Raw genomic sequence first — 19862 nt, forward strand, 5'->3', positions numbered from 1 at the left:
ATCACTTTTGATCAATTTAATGCATCCCTGCTTAAGTTCTTTAATAAATAAATAAAAATCAGGGATATATAAAAAATAAAATAAAATAGGGATTGAGATCAATGCACATTTCCTCAATTCATTTCTGAGTGATTTTAATTAAATCATTTGGGTGTATTTCAGCTACAGTGTCCATTTTGCTTATGAAAAAATCATATTCACTCTGTTATTGCTGTAAATTATACAGAACAAAATAATGAAACTATGCCATTCTGTTTCTATATATTTAACAGACACAAGAATCAACTATGAATAATATGTTAACTGTTGTAACGATGTATAGAATTATTACAGATTTAAACTCAAGAGAATTTTATCATGTACTTCTATGCTTATATACACTTTTTAATGTGTTCTATTAAAATATTCCATTGAGTAATGTTAATTGATGGTGATTCAGTAATTCATGTTAATTTATTGAAGGATCCATCATACTGATTCAGATGAGCTCGTGAATCTTTTTGAATGATTCGGTAAAGGTTCTGGATTCGGACACTGAATATGCTGTATTTTTTCACTAAAAACTCGTGAATCAGACTACACTGCTCACGCTGTATGTATTGTGTGCCCTATGATGACTTTTGCTTATTGGGCTCTAGTTTCAGCAGCAGAGGCAGGAAACACCAAATCAATCATAATTGTGTAATTAGGGCAATTTTTAAGTCATTCAGTTAATGTGTAGTCATAAAATAAATGTCACACTATTGTCACTTTGTGAATGTCTTTGTAGTTACCATGAATCTGGGAAAATCACCAAGTTACTCATTTTGAGCTGACAGCAACGGTTGAGCAGTCAATTTAATTAACTTTTTATCTAATTTTCTCTCCAATTAGCCCTGGCTGGACAACAAGCACACAGTCTTTGGGAGGACCACTAAAGGTATGGAGGTGGTCCAGAGGATCTCCAACTTAAAAGTCAACCCCAAAACCGACAAACCGTATGAAGACATAAGCATCATAAACATCACCGTCAAATAGATGTGCCGTCTGAGCTGCTCGCTTCTGATTTTGTAAAATAAAGTATCTTTTAAAAAAAATAATACTGTTTCATTAGTGAAGTGTTTCAGCTTTGTTTTTAATAGCATAACATTATGAATGGTTATACAAAAAGCCGTCATCAAATCAACAACAAACGTGGATGTGCACTGTGCTTCTTGAGAGGCTTCCAAAACTCACATTAACAACAAAGCCTTTCACAACTTCAGATCCTCCTGTGATAGGGGACAAGGAAAGGCTTCACACATGCGTTTCACCTAAGTACAGTTAGTCAACACTACATAGCAATGAGGATCAATGTTTCAAACCAAAGGATGGTTCCTAAAACCGACTAATGCAGATAATGTCAAATAATGGAGCGTTTACATACAGCCACATCTGTGTTATAGCTGAAGTACACCGATGAACCAATATTAACATAATGTTAACAGTGTTTGCTTTAGTTAAGATGCTAAGAAATACTTGCTCTAACAAATGAGATATTAATGAGCAGTGGACCAATGAACTGGCAGCAAGTTTATACATTTTATGACAACTACAATCCTCCTTTGAAATATAAATATCAGTAACATTATTTTTTTTTTGCCACAGACACATCCATCTCTCCATACATGGTGAAAATACACCTACACCCATGCACCAGTCTTAAGACCACAATGTACATTTCAATAAATATTTATAGGCTCATTTAAAGCCAAAAATTCACAATAGCCATCAAAAAACAAGAATAATGGTATGCCTTTGGGTGAATCTCACAAAAATGCATGTGGGTCACATTCACAATATATATATTTTTTCTTTGATATTAAAGGAAAGCATGACCTATTCATGTTATTGGCAGGTTTTGTGTAATTCACCCCATTACTTACATGTAACTTTTGAGCAATGGCATTTGATCACATGTCCTTTCTTACTATTTCAGTAGCTAATCTGACACATTAACAGGCACTTCACATTGTAGAAACCATGAATCTGGTGATTGATGCCTAGTTTTCTCCTTACCTAAGGGGCTTTGCCTACGATTAAAACATTTACTAGATCTATTTAAACCTTGTGCTGTTTGCACACAACACTATTGGGATTTCATGAGGGTGTCTGTAGAAATGACCAGTATATTTTGCTTAAGCACATCTACTATATATGCGCAAAATATCTCAAGGCATTAGTTACTATTACACAAACGACCAAAATGAGTAAAGTGACCATGAAAAGACGAGTATCATAAACTACATGTTAAAGGAATAGTTCAGCCAAAAGTGAAAAAAAAATGCTGAAAATGTACTCAAGATGTGGATGAGTTTGTTTCTTCCTCTGAACAGATTTGGAGAAATGTAGCATTACATCACTTGCTCAGCAATGGATGCTCTGCAGTGAATGGGTGCCGTCAGAATGAGAGTCCAAACAGCTGATAACAACATCACAATAATCTACAAGTAATCCACTCCACTCCAGTCCATCAGTTAACATCTTGTGAAGCAAAAATCTGTTTGCAAGAAACTAATTCATCAAGACGAGCTAAAATACGAGTCCATAATACCGCTTTCTCCGGTGAAAATTGAGGTCTTGTCTGAATCAGGAGAGAAATACACACAGATCAAAAACCGTTTACAAGCCATAACAGCTCTAAACAAATATGTAAGTGGATTTTGATTACAAACGCAGCTTTTTGTTTCACAAGATGTTAATTGATGGACTGGAGTGGTGTGGATTATTGTGAAGTTTTTATCAGCTGTTTGGACAAGTGAAGTAATGCTACATTTCTGTAAGTCTGCTTCCATGAATAAACAAACTCATCTACATCTTGGATGGCCTGAGAGTGAGTACATTTTCAGCACATTTGACTTTTGACAGAAAGTTTAGTTCGTAATGTCCATCAACTTGTTTTTAAAGGAATAGTCCAGGTTAAATGCACATTAATGAACAGCATCTGCAAATGTTTTTGATTACCACTCTCTGTAATAGGGACCCAAGCAGGGACTATGTAAAAACCAACAAAAATCATTGTACAGTAAAGCATGTACAATGGAAGTCTACAGGGCAACCAAAGCAACTGTCACAGCCGAGTTGAAATGATGTTTGATGGTAACTGGCAGCATGTTGCCATGTATTTAACCTGGAGTCCTAGCTTAAATCACTTTTATTTAAGCTCCACTTATGTACACCATTTGAGCCACGAGCGCACACAGCAGCAAGTCTACTAATATATGATGGTATGACGTGGTACTGTGGGTAAACATGAGCAGGGTGACTGTGCAAATGGCATGGACCGGCTTGAGTTTTAAGTCGTAAGTCTATTAAGTGTGGTTAAGCGTCCCTCAGGCCACATCCAGAACTCCTGCGGCCACCAGCTGGCGTGAGAGCCAGTCTAACCCCTCGTGTAGACCCATGCCGCTGCGGGCGTCACATCCCTGGATGTGCCAGCTGCGGCCGCAGCACAGTTTGTGTAAGCTCAGGAGCTCCGTCATCTCCTCCACAGACACCGCACTGGGAAAGTCCTACAGAGACAAATCTTGTTTATGAGTTCAAGGTCAAGGATTTGATTCACAAAGAACACACATATTGGCAAACTGCAATAATCTGACAAATACATAATATACACCACGTGCATATTTATTAGGCAAGTTGATATTCTGATGATTTTTTTTTCTTCACATTTTACCAATCTATGTCATCGGCAATTGATTATTAAAATCTTTTTCTATACATGTGCATATAAGGCACAATAATGAGATGTGTTTGTGTGAATGTCCCTCCACTCAGAATTTCTAATTAAACTAAACATTTGTCAAATCTCTCACCTGTTTGTTGGCGAAGATGAGCAGCAGAGCATCTCTGAGCTCTTTCTCGGTCAGCAGTTTGGCCAGTTCACTGTGAGACTCCATCAGCCGGTCTCTGTGACAGCTGTCAATCACAAACACCACCGCTGGGAGACAACAGAAGACCAATTTCAGTCATACACACTCATTATGCAAGAAATGTGACTGTGAGTTTCAACACCACAGTAAAGTGAACTGTTACCTTGTGTGTTCAGATAGTAGTGTTTCCATAGTGGACGGAGTTTGTGTTTGCCACCAACATCCCAAATGGTGAATTTCAGGTTTTTGTACTCAACGGTTTCTACATTAAAACCTAAAACAGAAAGAAAACCTCTGATTATCTAAACAACGAGGCATGTTGAGATTTGTATAAATCATGTATTGCAGTCTCATGTAGATACCTATGGTTGGTATAGGCTGCATAAACTCATCTTGCTTCAGTTTGAAGAGAATAGTAGTTTTGCCAGCTCCATCTAAACCCAAAGTCACAACCCGGATCTCCATTTTTGGACCAATGTGCACACGGTTGTCCTGGGGAAAAGATGGACTCATCAGTTTAATTAGGATGACCATACGTCCTCTTTTTTTTCCCCAGACTGGGATTCCTAAATTGCCTAAAATGGCTTTGTTTTTCTATTGGTATGCATTCATCAAACTACTTTTCAGTTATTACCTTCACAGGGTTTCTGCAGACATGAACAAGTAAAATTTAAGACTTTTTAAGACCTTTTTAATACCACCTTATATGAAATTTAAGACCTGAACCTGTAATGGAAATACACATTTTATTACATACATATATGTAATATTTAATGTGTATAAATTAAAAAGAAAACAAAATATCAATGCTGTAATAAATGGTATTTATAACTATGATATACAGTGAACTTTTAATGTCAGCAGACAATATTCCATACAAAATATCCCCGCAAAATAACTGCATCACTGAGATTTTTGGTGGAGTAAACAATTTATTCTGAAGCAATATTTTCTTATATTAGGAAAACGTTATTTAAGACATTTTAAGACTTTTATAAGGACCCGCGGACACCCTGCTTCAGCAAGTATGAAAATAATAGGAAAACAAACCAAAAAACAGGCATTTTAGGCAATTTAAAAATGCCCATCAGGATGTATTGTCACCTTAGTTCAATATATCAAAAAATGTTTAAAATACAAATTGATTTTTTTTTTTGTAAATCATGAATTACTGCACCACATAACATTTTACAAGCCAAACTAACCTTGCTATGACACAAAAAGGTCAAATTACCTTGGTGAAAGTAACAGGGATGCCTGCATCCAGTTGAATGTGGTCGGCCAGCTCTGTAAACTGCTGCTGCTGTTTCTGCAGTGTCTCTAGTAACCGGTTGATCTCCTGTTTTGCCAAAACCACCCTGCAATCATCCTAGCGGAAAAACACAACAACAAAGCAACTCAAATGCCTGAACTGCTTATGATCCCACTGATCCTGTCAGGTGTTTGAGTCTGTACCTGCTGAAGTGTTTTCTCACAGTGCAGACAGGCAGTGGACACCTGTGACAGCAGTATGGTCATGTCCTCCTGCTGCTGTCGAAGCCAGATCAGCCTCTCTCGGACGTGTGCGTCCACCACGCTCAGAGCCATCTCCTCCTGACGGCACAACGTCTCGTGTAGATCCGCAAAATAGGCACGCACACAAGATCGGGCGCTTTCGGCTGTTCCTGATACCTGAGTGGAAACCAAGGAAGAGTTCAGTGGAAACTCTTATTTAGATTGCAAATGCAATATGAACACCCAAAACACACTCATACATGTTCAGTGTGAGCCATGCCCATGCTGTCCTCCACGATCTGCTCTCCTCCTTCAATCTGCTGCACGATGCCCACTAGTTTCCTGGAGTACTCCGACACTTCCTCTGTGAACGTACGGATGCAGTGTGCCATATCCAGGATAGATGCTCGGATCTGGGTGGCTTCAGCCTCTAGAACAGCATGCTGGTGAAATGTTTTCATGAAAAAAGATTGAAAATGTGAATCGGGCTCAGTACAAAATATCCCGTTTGCAATAAGACAGAAATGTGTGAATGATCTCAGGATGGGTAAGAATTGTTTGACTGACAGTGAACTGATTTGATTCTAGATTCACTGAGAACAACTGAATTAAATTCAATACAATGAACAGCAAATTAAGTAAAATAAATACAGACATAAATTAAGAGTTTTATTTTTGTATAATTGATAGACCATTATATGTCTTGTTAATACTTTGAATCAGGGTTATAGTTAAACTGAAACTAAAATTAAAACCATTAAAAAACATTTTCGTTACTCAAAATAAAATAAATGTTAACGGAAATAAAATATTTTAAAATTCGATTTCAGCTAGTTGCAGTTCTCATTTTAATTTAGTATAACTGAAGTAAAACAGTATAAACTGAAATAAAAATTAATAAAAACTACAGACATAAAAAACTAAAAATGACAAAAGCACAGAACACAACAAAACAAACTAAAAATAAAATAAAAACAGAAAATATAAAAATAAAAACGTATAAAATATTAAAACTACAATAGTATTTCAATGATACTAATATAACACTGTTTAAATTCATTTTCCACATTTTATATTTAGTTTAGTTAAGTCATGAAGTCATTTTGTTGTGTGTGATTTTTTTTTATTTTTATAAGTCTATACAGCTTTATCATTCTTTATTTCAGTTTTAACTTTGGTTATTTTAGTACTTCAGGTTAAACTAAACGAAAACAGGAAATATTGCCTTGGAAAGTAGCCAAATTTGTTCTTCTAAAATATTTTAATTCATGTTTATTTTTTTAATGATTTTAGTTTGTTTTATTTACCAATAATAATCTTGCTTCAGTGTTTTTTCACCAGAAATAACACAACTGTAAATGATTATTTAAGTCATATTTCAAGATATTTCTTAAATACAATGCAGTTGCATCAGCAACTTTAAGCAATGCATCTAAAAAAAGCAACTGCATTGTTACATTCCTAAAAATGTTAATGAAATCAGAAAATCTGCTACAGGACTCAATACAGGATTGAAACTGAATCAAAACTTTGTGAATAAGAAACAAACTGAATCAAAAAATCCAACTCAATATTCTAAGCCTAACAAGTGTTTTTGAATTATGCTGCATTAAAGTTCTGCACCTTATGTCCTTGATGCTTCCCGTACTCCTTGCACACGCAGCACATGAGCGGCCCCGGCTGGCATCCGTCTTCCAGGCAGACAAACTCAATGGCGTGCACCTGGTGCTGTGGACAGAGCATCTTCTCATGGGGCTTGTCTGCCAGCGGCACACGCCGGTGTTTGGTCAGTGTTCGGGTGGAGTGGGTGAGCTGGGAGCACTCGGCACACAGGTGTGTGGCACAAACCGTGCAGTACATAGAAGCAGTATGAGTCTCATCCTCATCACAGCGGATTACGCACTAACGGAGACATGACAAAAAAAATCCTTACCCATGACACAATATGATACAACCATACACACCCTAGTTTATTGGTGCCATAATAGAACCCACAAAAGTGTGTGCTATATAAAAATATATACATAGTTTATATATAGCTTATAAAAGGAGCCACAGCAATAAGATAACGGTTTAAAAAAGTAAATAAATGTACTGTATAATTAAATATAGTAATAAAATATTACAAGAGTAAAAATTGGTATAATCTTTTTGCGGTATGCCTATTTATAATATATTATTATTATTCAGGTTATTACTATTATCATCATAATTGTTATTATTATTAATTTAGAAACACCCATTTTAGAATAGAAAATGTACATCTCTAATAGGGCTATGCGATATTGAAGAAAAATGCGATATGCGATACCTTGTTAAAAAATGCGATATTCGATATGATATTGCTTAAAGTGTGATGCAGTGACACTGAACAAGTCAGAATAATCACATGGAACTAGGGCTGTGCGATATTGAAGAAAAATGCGAGATGCGATACCTTGTTAAAAAATGCGATACTCGATATGTGATACGATATTGCTTAAAGTGTGTAAAATCAATTTAAATGATATTTTAAATTATTTAAAAATGAAAATTATATAACCAATTTGTTTCACATTCTTTCTTGGAAAAGAAAGAATCACTACAACTTCTGAAAGTGACCAGCAGTGTTTTAACATTACATAAAAAGTAATGTCACAAATCAGAAAATGTCATTTAACATCAATGTGAACATACAAACAAAACAAAAATTAATGCCACTTATTTTATATCATTGTAACTTTGCTTTCCACACACTTTAAGTACTTCTTCATATACCACAGCAAAAATGATAGTCTGAGAAAGTTCAAACTAGGGCTGAACGATTTTGGAAAATAATCTAATTGCGATTTTTTTTATTAATATTGCGATTGCGATTTAATATGCAAGCGTAGAGCTGTTGCGACGCGACAACTGTAGTGTCCGGTATAACTTAGACATGGTGAGTGAAGCCGAGAGCAAGATATGCCTCGTCATATTTTCTGCATTTAGCTTTTAAATGATCAGCACCTGCCTGGGTCTGTGCGAATTCATCTATGGCTTTTCTCTTCGCTTTCACAAACCAATCCATCTCCCATTCTAAGTTACGTCCTTTGGCTGTTTACTGTTTTATTTCTTTTCTTTTTCTGCTGATGGCCCGCGCTCGACTTGAAGCAGCGCTGCTTAGACCGATGGGTGTGTGTCATCAAAGTACTGCGAGAGGTATAAGAGAGCGCGGACGTCTCCTTATGCTTTCTCTCGCCGTACTTTGTCATACACCGATCTGATCTTCAAGTCGAACACACCTCTTTACTCTCGTGTGTCACGTGACCGAGTGTAATCACAGCCTCTGCGATTGAAAAATCACGTTTTCTCATATCGCGATATTATCACAAATGCAATTAATCGTTCAGCCCTAGTTCAAACATGATTAAAGGCAAATGAACAGTCAGTAAAAAAAAAAAGAAAGAAAAAGACAAAAAAGAAATACACAATTTACAAGCATAGATAAAATAAACAGTAGTATTCAGGTACAGTAATGTAATAATTAAGTGTAAAATAAAACACTGCATAGTGTTCACTGTATGAATTAAATTTAGATGAATCATTGTTATAGCTGTTTTGTTGTTTTGTTAACATTAGTGACATATTCAGCAGCACATTGTGCAGCCCTAATCTCTAACCTCGCCCATCTCTCGAAGCGCATCCTCCAACATGCCTGACTGATTGCTGGCCCCATTCTGCAGCCGTTCAAGCAGTTCTAGCAGAGCAAAGTTCTTCTTCAGACCCCACACACCCGAGTCCCCTGGAGAGTAAAATCAGATGGAGTGAGACATTTCTTTCCACTATGTACGTAAATCCTAATTTTAGGATTATACTGTTACAATAAAGAATAAAAAGGCAATGTTAAACTCACCCAGCTCCGTGGCCTGTCTGTCAAAGGGGCAGCGAACTGCCCTGCCGTGAAGAGGCAGACGGGTCAAGCAGTCGTGACACACCGTGTGTCCACACAGCAGCAGCCGCGGCACCTTGTCGCCTTGCAGTGAAAACACATCCTCGCAAACACCGCACTCCAACACCTTGAGAATAGCACAGACATATACAAATAAAAGCTTGTTATAAAATGTTTTGTTTGAAACGTGTGTGCTTGTGCTGTTGTCTTTCTTTAAAATTACTCACATGGTTTGATATTTGTTGTCTAATTAAATATTTACATATATTTACATATGCCTTGGGTGTCTAAATGCTTTTTGGAATTAAACAAAATATTAATATTTTAAAAAATATTGAATAGATATTTTAAATAACTAAGATTTAAATTCATATTTACAAATTAGCACTAATTAAACATCCCACTATCGTTTGGCATGAAGAGTGATATATACTTTAGTAAATTACAATCATATCCAGCCCAATGTTATTTTGCAGCGACATACATGTCTGTTATACATGAATACGCCTTGAGCACCACTTATTTATCCATAATTTCATAACAACAGCTTTACAATTTCTCAAATAAGTCTAATTTGAGCCTAAATTGGCACCTTAGGATTTGAGACACAGCCTCCCTTCTAGTAACGTCCTCTGACCAGTTGATCGTTTAGCTAACCAGCTAACTCAGTGCCATTGCTGTCAAAGCTGTACATTTATCGATACAACACAACATTTCATAACAAATGGATGTTTAAAGTGTCATGGTGAGTTTATAAATGTGTGTGTAACAGTGTTTCACATAAAGAACGCAGTGACAGTTTTGAACGTTGCTATCATTAGCGTGCTAACGCCCTGCAGCAGCTCATTGAACTCCGGCAGGACAAAAATAACATCCACCACATGATTTGTATGAGCTAAACCTCTAGTGTAGTGATTATTTATGTGATATGCGCCATACCTTCACCGCATTAGCGGCTGTAGCGCGGCCGTGTCTCACACACGGCTCCATCGACGCTGCGCTCGCCTGTTTATTTACACCGACAGCAGCAGCGGCCATCCTCGGACTGAACCATCTGATGACACATCGGTGTGAACTTCACACACTTCTGTTGGACACGCTCAAGCTGTCAAATAGCAAATGAAAAATATCATAAGGACACGTTTCTTTATTAAAATTTCCTATTGTAAAGTGGTATCACGGATATGCATTGTATGACTGAATGAACTTATACCAATCGTTCTCATAGTTACCCCTATAATGACAGTGGATCAGTCCGTCAGCTGTCTGTGTGCAGGTGCTCAGCAAATACATCTATGAGTTCTTGTATTCCATGTAAACGTGTTAAAAGTGATGACAGTTTCATGCTTTTTTATTTTTATACAGCTTTTGATTCCATTGAGTTTCTTTTAATTTTCAAATCTTTCAATATTTTTGGTTTTGGTCCCAATTTTATTAATGCAATTCAAACTTTGTATAATAATGCCAATTCTTCAATCACATATTACAACATAGTACTATCCATAGGTTTAAAATAGGGGTCATTCCCTGCCTTTTGCATCCCTAAGAAATAATCGAACATAGATTTAATGTAACAAAAAATAAATGTGAAATTTTAAAACATAACAATACTATGTATGCTTTCATCAATATTACATAAAAATGTCTATTAAATATTGTTTTAAATAATTTAAACAGCATTTATGCTGGTAAGGGTAAGGTTTTTGGCCTGTCCCTCCCTATGATTTTTCTTTTAATTTGCAAAATGAAGGCAAAATTATATAAAAATCACATTTGCATATAGTTCTAAATATAGTCTCATTGTTAAGCAATGTTTCTGGCATAAGTATGTATTTATTCTATAAAATATAAATAATTGTATTGGTGTCCCCTGATTTCATGTCAACCCTGTTACCCTCATCAAAAAACCCTTGTGAAATAATGTACATTCAAGTGACATCACTTCTAGGAGGTTACATCATCTCTCAAACAGGATTCCAACACTTATAACACAAGCATGTTTCTCTCTCAATTCTATAATGTTCTATTTTTGAATATCTACAAGTAAAATCCTTTCAAAGTGTACAACGTGCTTTTGTGAACTTGACTATTAGCTAGCATTAAGCAAATTGGTTTGAACTCGTCAAACCTGTTACTGTCAACCTGTTACTTTTTAGAGTAACAGGTTTTGACATGTGGGTAACAGGGATGACATAGATTAGGTGTCACTCTGTTTTTTAAGAATGTCTGTGTAAAATTCAAACATTTTAATGGACATTTAATCGGACTGAACCATCTGATGACACATCGGTGTGAACTTCACACACTTCTGTTGGACACGCTCAAGCTGTCAAATAGCAAATGAAAAATATCATAAGGACACGTTTCTTTATTAAAATTTCCTATTGTAAAGTGGTATCACGGATATGCATTGTATGACTGAATGAACTTATACCAATCGTTCTCATAGTTACCCCTATAATGACAGTGGATCAGTCCGTCAGCTGTCTGTGTGCAGGTGCTCAGCAAATACATCTATGAGTTCTTGTATTCCATGTAAACGTGTTAAAAGTGATGACAGTTTCATGCTTTTTTATTTTTATACAGCTTTTGATTCCATTGAGTTTCTTTTAATTTTCAAATCTTTCAATATTTTTGGTTTTGGTCCCAATTTTATTAATGCAATTCAAACTTTGTATAATAATGCCAATTCTTCAATCACATATTACAACATAGTACTATCCATAGGTTTAAAATAGGGGTCATTCCCTGCCTTTTGCATCCCTAAGAAATAATCGAACATAGATTTAATGTAACAAAAAATAAATGTGAAATTTTAAAACATAACAATACTATGTATGCTTTCATCAATATTACATAAAAATGTCTATTAAATATTGTTTTAAATAATTTAAACAGCATTTATGCTGGTAAGGGTAAGGTTTTTGGCCTGTCCCTCCCTATGATTTTTCTTTTTCAGCAGGATAACACAAGCATGTTTCTCTCTCAATTCTATAATGTTCTATTTTTGAATATCTACAAGTAAAATCCTTTCAAAGTGTACAACGTGCTTTTGTGAACTTGACTATTAGCTAGCATTAAGCAAATTGGTTTGAACTCGTCAAACCTGTTACTGTCAACCTGTTACTTTTTAGAGTAACAGGTTTTGACATGTGGGTAACAGGGATGACATTGATTAGGTTTGACCCTGTTTTTAAAGATTGTCTGTGTAAAATTCAAGCATTGTAAATGTCACCCTCTGTATATTATTGAGCTAATGCCTATATAATTCAGTGGCATATATGAGTTCTAATTAAACTATAGTATAACGCTTGTGTCGGTAACAGGGTTGACAAAAACACCAAAACATGAGGTAGAAAAATAGTCATAAAATAATAAATGACATAGCCTGAGATGGCACAATACACTTTCTTGTCATTTTAAGGTGTCTTCATTTCATGGATATTTAAAAAATATTGATTAAACTTGTTTTATTTTTCAATTTTTCCAAGTGGAATAGGCATGGATTTCGTGGAATGACCCATAGATAGATGCATCAGTTAAGGCTACCCCGTTTCACCATATCCTTTTCCGCTCCCTATGTAATTATTGATTACATTCAAAACAGTCATTTAAAAGGTATCTCTGTTGCAAATCGATCAATATCAATGAGCCAGTTGGCTAATGACACAACTTTTCTGAAAAATAAAGATCATGTCTCTTTAGTTAAACTTGTTATTGTTTATATATTGTTATTGTTTATATATTGTTTTATTTTTCAATTTTTCCAAGTGGAATAGGCATGGATTTCGTGGAATGACCTATAGATAGATGCATCAGTTAAGGCTACCCCGTTTCACCATATCCTTTTCCGCTCCCTATGTAATTATTGATTACATTCAAAACAGTCATTTAAAAGGTATCTCTGTTGCAAATCGATCAATATCAATGAGCCAGTTGGCTAATGACACAACTTTTCTGAAAAATAAAGATCATGTCTCTTTAGCTTTAGAGGGGTTCTCAAACCTCTCCATGAAGTACCCCCAGCACTGCACGTTTTGTATGTCTCTCTATATCTGACACACCCAATTCAGGTCTTGCGAGACTGAGGTCTCTGCAGAGCAAAAGTGTGCGTTTCAGGTGTGACAGATGAGGGAGACATACAAAATGTGCAGGGCTGGGGGCACTCCACAGGTTTGAGAACCACTGCCTTAGAAGATATAATAATTTTTTTTTCTTCTTCTTCTGGTTTAGTTCTTAATTCCACAAATGTGAACTTTTATCTGTAAAAGATTAAACCGATGTTAAAATGTGTCACATCCCAATAAAGTCCGAAGTCAAACACCTAGGTATAAATATGTGCAAAGAAAAAGAGATCAAAGCTTAACTTTGAACCTCTTATTCTTTCAATTCGATGCAAATTAAATTCCTGGTTACAGCATGATCTGTCAGTAGGTTGCAGATGGGTTATCAATTCATTCTATCCAACACTGGATGTTTCTGTGAAAATTTGAAGAACAGAGGACAAGTATACTTCATTTGGAATTCTAAAAACTGTTATGACATCTGATCGCTATGGGGGGATTTGAGTTAGTGGACTTTTCCACTCTTAATAATTCCTTCAAAGTTAAATGGATAAAATCATTTTTATGGGGAAATTTTTTTTTATTCCAAATCATGCCTCCAGTTCAGTTGGAGGTTTATTTTTTGTTGCTATGATATCTATAAAATGCCTTTATCTAGTTTTCATAAACAGGCTTTAATATGTTGGTCACTTATATATATAATTATAGTTTTCTCCATATAGTTATTTTATCTGAAACAGCCAAAATGGGTATAAAAATAAATATTTATGCCTAGAACATTTCCATAACCCCTACCTGATTCTTCATGTTCTCTGTCCTTCGACTTCAGAGTACACTCTTAAGAAAAATGGTTCTAAACAGTACCAAAAAAGGGTTCTTCAGCTTGTAACAATAGCAGAACCCTTTTTAGTTCTAAATAGAATCCTTTTTATAGGGTTCCATAAAGAACGTGCTTTGAAAGTTCTATATAGAACATTAATGGTGTTATAAATAACCTTTTAATGATTTTTTATTTTAATTAATTAGCATGTTAGTATATTTATATCAGTAATATTAGTATTATTCATATTATTTGTATACTATTTATTACTATAGTTTTTTTACCCCTTTATCTGTCTTATAATATCTTATAGTGTCTATTAGGGTTTTCATAAACAACAACAACAACAGCATGTTGTGTCAGTTATAGGTACTTTTATTTTATTTCATGACATGTGAAATTGTAGCAAAAATGACAGTAATCTAACAACCGTTATTAGCAAAATACATTAATAAATAACAATTGACACTGACCATAAATAAATACTTAAAGAAGTAAAACAAAAATAGAAACAGAAAATAGTTTAATGAAGACCAAGTTACAGTGAAATACAGTATTTTCACAATCCTCTATGATCCGTTAAGTCCATCATTATGTGTATTTTGGTGTGATTGAGTGGCAGTTTCTCTCTGCAGATGACGAGGTTGCAGGATGTGACAGCATCTGAAATGCACAAATGAGTTTAGAGTTACAATGTGTGTCCTTCCATTTGTTCATGTAAAAACAATTGTTTATGATGGCCAAAAGTAGTATGTGAGCACTTCAGAATGTTATGTTTATGCATAAACCCAAGTAATAAAAAATGCATATAACAATATGGACCATAGATTTGAATATCTTTGTTACTTACCTAGTGGAGATGGGGAAAGAAGTATCCTTAACTGAACAGAGCTGGTCGCACTTACATGTTCTCTTAAACTAAAAAGAGAAAAAGACATGATTGGTAGGAAACCAGTTACAGTTTGAAAGTTAAAAATTATAGACATTTTAAGAAAGAAATCATTTACCCGTTGAGAGTGTGTTGCCAGTCAGCGTAGCTGGATGGCCGTGCTCCAGAAAATCAGAAATGAGCCTCTATTAGGGATTTACATAAAAACAACAACAACAACAACAACAGCAATAGCATGTTGTGTGAATTAGGTACTTTTTTATTGATTGGAAACTGTAGCAAAAATGTCAGTGCTCTTAACAACACTTATTAGCTAAATACATTACTGAAATACAACACTGAAATACACAATTGAGTTTAGAGCTGTCCATTTATTTATGTAAAAACAATAATGTCTATGAAGGCCAAAAGCAAAAAGGGACAGAATGTGAGCCCTTCACAATGTTAAAAGAAAAAAGTGATATAAAGTCATGGGATAGATTTAATATTCTTTTGTGACTGGGTATGTTTATGCATAAATTACATTACATTACATTAACATTTAATCATTTAGCAAACGCATTTATCCAAACAACTTACAAATGAAGGTAATAGAAGCAATCAAAACGATAAAAGAGCAACAATATATAAGTGTTGTGATAAGTCCCGGTTAGTCTAACGTGGTACACATAGCAAGGTTTTATTTATTTATTTTTTCATAATAAATAAACAGAATAAAAGGTAGATAGAAAAGAAATAGAATAGATAGAGCTAGTGTTAGAGGGTCAAATTATTATTATTTTTGTATAATAACTAATATGCAAACAAGTAGATAGAATAGAAGTAGAATAGAGAGTTCTGGTGTTAAATTAAATTAAAAAAAAAATCTAACAATATGGATTATAAATTCAATGTCTGTGTTACTTACTTACTGGAGACGAGGAGAGAAGTATCCTCAGCTTAACAGTGCTGCTCACACTTACATATGACCAAAAAACTAAAAAGAGAAATGAACATGCTTGTTTGGAAACCAGTTACAATTTTAAAGTTAAATTTGTATTTAAATTAAAGAATGAAATCATTTACCTCTTGAGAGTGTGTTGACAGTCAGTCTGAGCTCCAGAAAATCAGTAATGAGGAGCTTTGACAGTTACAGATTTGAAAAACAAAAAGGCGGGAACAAAGAACCCTAAACTCTAACACAAAGAACCATTTCAGCATAAAAGGGTTCTTCAGGATGCTATGGTTCTAAATAGAACTGTTTACTACATGTGAAGAACCTTTAAAGAACCATCTTTTTTTAGGGTAAATTGTTCCATCAGTAGGTGGCTGCAAGTTACTGTCTTTAGTGATTCATTCAACCAAATCACTGATGAATTTAGGAACAAAGCAAGTTATCTGAATTTTGGTCACCACTTTACGTGATGCTGAAGCTGATGCAACAGAGATCAATGCACTGGCCAGCACTGTCGTGTAAAATCCCCTTAACCGTTGAAAGGGTACTACAACAAACATCACTTTCCTCATCAGATTTTTTTCATAAATGTATACTTGACCTGTAGAATGAAAGCTGTCACACACTCTGTCAAGCCTCAAGAAGCTGTGGTGTACAGTTAATTTGGAACAGCTAAGGGGTGTTGTTAGGCATGAAGCAGACCGGTCACTACATATACCGATATTATATATATATTCTCTCTCTTCTACCACATATTATCTGTTCTCTGCGGTGCATTCTCTTATAAATATATATATATTTTGATTTATGATTTTGAAGTTGAGCCCTATTCACTTACAGTATATTAGATGTAGAAAAATCCTGCATTCGGTGAAATGCTCTTGTAACAGTTGATGAATTGTCACTAAAAATAGTCATTTATATTTAATACATACAGTGAAGAGTGTGCAGTGTTTTATTTTGACAATGAGGTGAATGCAGGTGGGCCACTTATTGTTAAATGTGTAATTTAGATACCTAGATGTTTTTTTTTCTTTCTTTTCTTATTACTTTTGTTAACTTTAAAACAATAGCAGATTTGTCTCATTTTAAATGAACACTAAAAACTGAGATGAAAAATTAACTTCAGTCAGAAACTAACTTTTGCTATATGGTAAAATAAATATTCAGCGATATCTTGAATTTTGGCACACTTTTTTCTTTATTTAGTGTTGATATGACAAGTAGTAAATACCATAAATTTGTTTATGCTAGCATGTGTGGAAATATGTAAACCATGTGTGTTACAACTAACCCATGTTAGTTTGTGCCACGCGCTCCCCTACACCAGGGCTGCGTTCAGCACCGACAAAAACGGTGCAAAACGTTTTTTAAATGGAAACGGTGGTGCGCTGAACACCCTGTTCTGATGACGCAAGAGTTGCAACTATGGCAGCTGAGAAGGCCATTATTTGTGTTCTTTTTTAAGTATTTTCGGAGCCTGATGAAATCGGTATAAATACGTGTTTAATACTGCAAAATACGCTCGATGGTACAGTCATTGCCCTTGCCGTCCACAATAAAAGAGAACATCCCAATCAAATGAAGGGATTTGTGGAAACTGTGGTTCCTAATTATTGTGATCCAACATTTGCCTCGCATTTCAGGATGAAAAGACAAACATTTCAGGTGAAGGATAATCCACTTCTTACCTCCAAGACTGTGTTATGATCTATATGACATTATTTTTATTGTGAGTATTAGGCTTATCATTATTGCTGATCACTGTTGTTGTGCTATGATATTGTAATATTTACCATTATATAATCAGAGGTTTATTTATAGAATTTATAGAATTAATTTATAGAAAAGTTTATGAAAGTGTCACTCCATAATACAATAGCAAAATATATAAATATGTATAGTATTTTTATGTTACATTAATCAGTATTTAGCACACCTTCCGAAGGAAAGGATATGGACCAGAAGACATTGCAATTACTAAATGATATTTAGACAGACTTAAAGAAGTTCCAGATCTATACTTGTGCCCTTATTATTTCAGTTATTTTGCCTTTAATGTAAATAAACATGTGCAAACAATATACTTGCTCTTGTGAATTTATTTTGATGTTAATTACATTGTGCAAGCTGTCTCTTTAATACCGCGTGGTTTATATATATGTTGCTGCTGATTGGGCTGACATGTTTGACACACCCACCAAACAAGAGAAAACGCATCTCAAACCCCGTTGCACACCGTTTCCAGGAAACATGTCGTTCAAACCGGAAACCGTAGCAAAATGGTGCACACCAGTTTGAGCTTGAACTTGCCCCAGGCTTTCTCTCTTCCCAGACTTTTAATTACCTCCACCTGAAACCAATAGAAATTCAATCATGGACTGTACCTTATTTATTCCTTCAGTCATCATCTTCCGACAGTATACAGACTCTTTCTCCTGCCATGGTTTATGTTTACCTGTGTTAACTTATCACCTTTGCCTTCTTTTATCTATAATATGATTATGTGTGTCTCTCAGTCAGGTGTTATACCCGTTCACTTACATGTCAACAATAAAGTCTGGCTGTTTCATTCAGTGTGTTGAATGAAAATTTGAATAATGTGTGCTGCTTCCTAACAATCACACATTTCTTTGCAAACTAATTGTATGAAGCTCAGAAAATGTTGTTGGTGTGCAGTGGATCTAAAAATGAATTTCTGTGCATTTATTAATTACATTTTAAAGTCACAAAATCAAAATTTATATATTTCTTATTTTCTATGTAATGTTACTGTAACGGGGCGAACGAGACGTGAGACGTGCGGATCCATCTGCAGGCTTTTATTAGACAGAGACATGGTCATAACAGGCATGGGTCAAACAATGGCAAACAGGTATATTGAGGGCAAGACACAAGAGTAGTCCAGTAAATGGGTGTGGTCGATCTCTGGCGAACGTAATCCTGAGGGCAAGGCAAACGGGGAATCCACAAGACGAGCTAGAGTCCAGGCAAGGTGCAAACACAGTCCGAAACAGCAAGGCAAAGGGTAATTCCAAAACAGGCTATAAACTTCAGGGCAGGCAGAGATCAGACAAAACGAGATAACAGGCAAGGATAAAGACACGGGTAAACCGACTAAGAACAAGGTTATACTAGATTAAGAAACTTGGAATGGCTCCGTAAAATAGCTATCGCTATGAGAGAGATGCGCTAAACAATACTTGGCGTTGAATGGTGGTGTGAGACTGATTTATATAGTGTGTGTTATTGGTAGCAGCTGTGTGTGATTGGTTTCAGGTGAGCTTGTGATTAGTGCAATGGAGCATGGGAAATGTAGTCCAGGGTGATGTGTAACAGTCTGTGTAGTGTACTAAGTGAGTGCTATGTAGTGTGTGTGATTGGTTCCAGGTGAGTGTGTGATTGGTTACAGGTAAGCATGTGATTAGTGAAATGGCAGATTGTAAATGTAGTCCAAGGTAATATGAAACAGTCTGTGTAGTGAAATAGTCAATGTAATTGAAGGGCGACCTCTGGTGGCAATCGGACGGAAGTCCACAGACCGGATTCGTGACATAGCCCCCCACCCACACCAAGGAGCGGCTTCTAGACGCTCATAAAACAATAAAATCCAGGAGGGTGGTGGAGCGGAGGCGGAACAGGGGGAGGGCTTGAGGGCCAGGTCCATGTGGAAGTGGAGAGACCGGGGACTGAGGCAGAGTTGGCAGAGCAGAGCACCAAGGCCGAACCGGCGAAGCAGGAAGCCAGGGCAGAGCAAAGAACCAGGGTGGAGCCGGCAGAGCAGGTGGAGCTGAGGACCACCACAGCTGAGCAGACGGGTCCAAAGATCCCCACGGCGGAGCAGGAGAGGAGACCACCAGG

At 35.8% G+C, this 19862-nt stretch overlaps 1 protein-coding gene across 1 annotated transcript; it reads right to left on the reverse strand.

The window, feature by feature from the left end:
• Positions 1-2811: 2811 nt before the first annotated feature.
• On the reverse strand, positions 2812-10367 carry LOC107658681 (E3 ubiquitin-protein ligase TRIM23-like). The gene is made up of 11 exons (XM_016447332.1): positions 10234-10367; positions 9259-9421; positions 9026-9147; positions 7008-7286; positions 5645-5827; positions 5346-5561; positions 5125-5259; positions 4253-4382; positions 4054-4164; positions 3834-3958; positions 2812-3530 (listed from the first exon to the last, which is right to left on the reverse strand). Exons 1-11 carry the CDS (start codon positions 10330-10332, stop codon positions 3351-3353), a joined length of 1743 nt encoding a protein of 580 aa, XP_016302818.1. The 5' UTR covers positions 10333-10367; the 3' UTR covers positions 2812-3350.
• Positions 10368-19862: the final 9495 nt, after the last annotated feature.

This window comes from Sinocyclocheilus anshuiensis, unplaced genomic scaffold (genome assembly GCF_001515605.1).
Source record: "Sinocyclocheilus anshuiensis isolate Anshui unplaced genomic scaffold, SAMN03320099.WGS_v1.1 scaffold567, whole genome shotgun sequence".
Lineage (NCBI taxonomy): Eukaryota > Metazoa > Chordata > Actinopteri > Cypriniformes > Cyprinidae > Sinocyclocheilus > Sinocyclocheilus anshuiensis.

What these genes read in the sequence shown, in the direction of transcription:
- LOC107658681 (XM_016447332.1), bottom strand. Translation starts at nt 10,332, where the DNA reads ATGGCCGCTGCTGCTGTCGGTGTAAATAAACAGGCGAGCGCAGCGTCG. An exon ending in CAGACAGGCCACGGAGCTGG is followed by an intron (nt 9,148 to 9,258) that starts GTGAGTTTAACA and finishes TTTACTCTCCAG; the next exon opens with GGGACTCGGGTGTGTGGGGT. An exon ending in GTGAGAAAACACTTCAGCAG is followed by an intron (nt 5,260 to 5,345) that starts GTACAGACTCAA and finishes TTTTTCCGCTAG; the next exon opens with GATGATTGCAGGGTGGTTTT.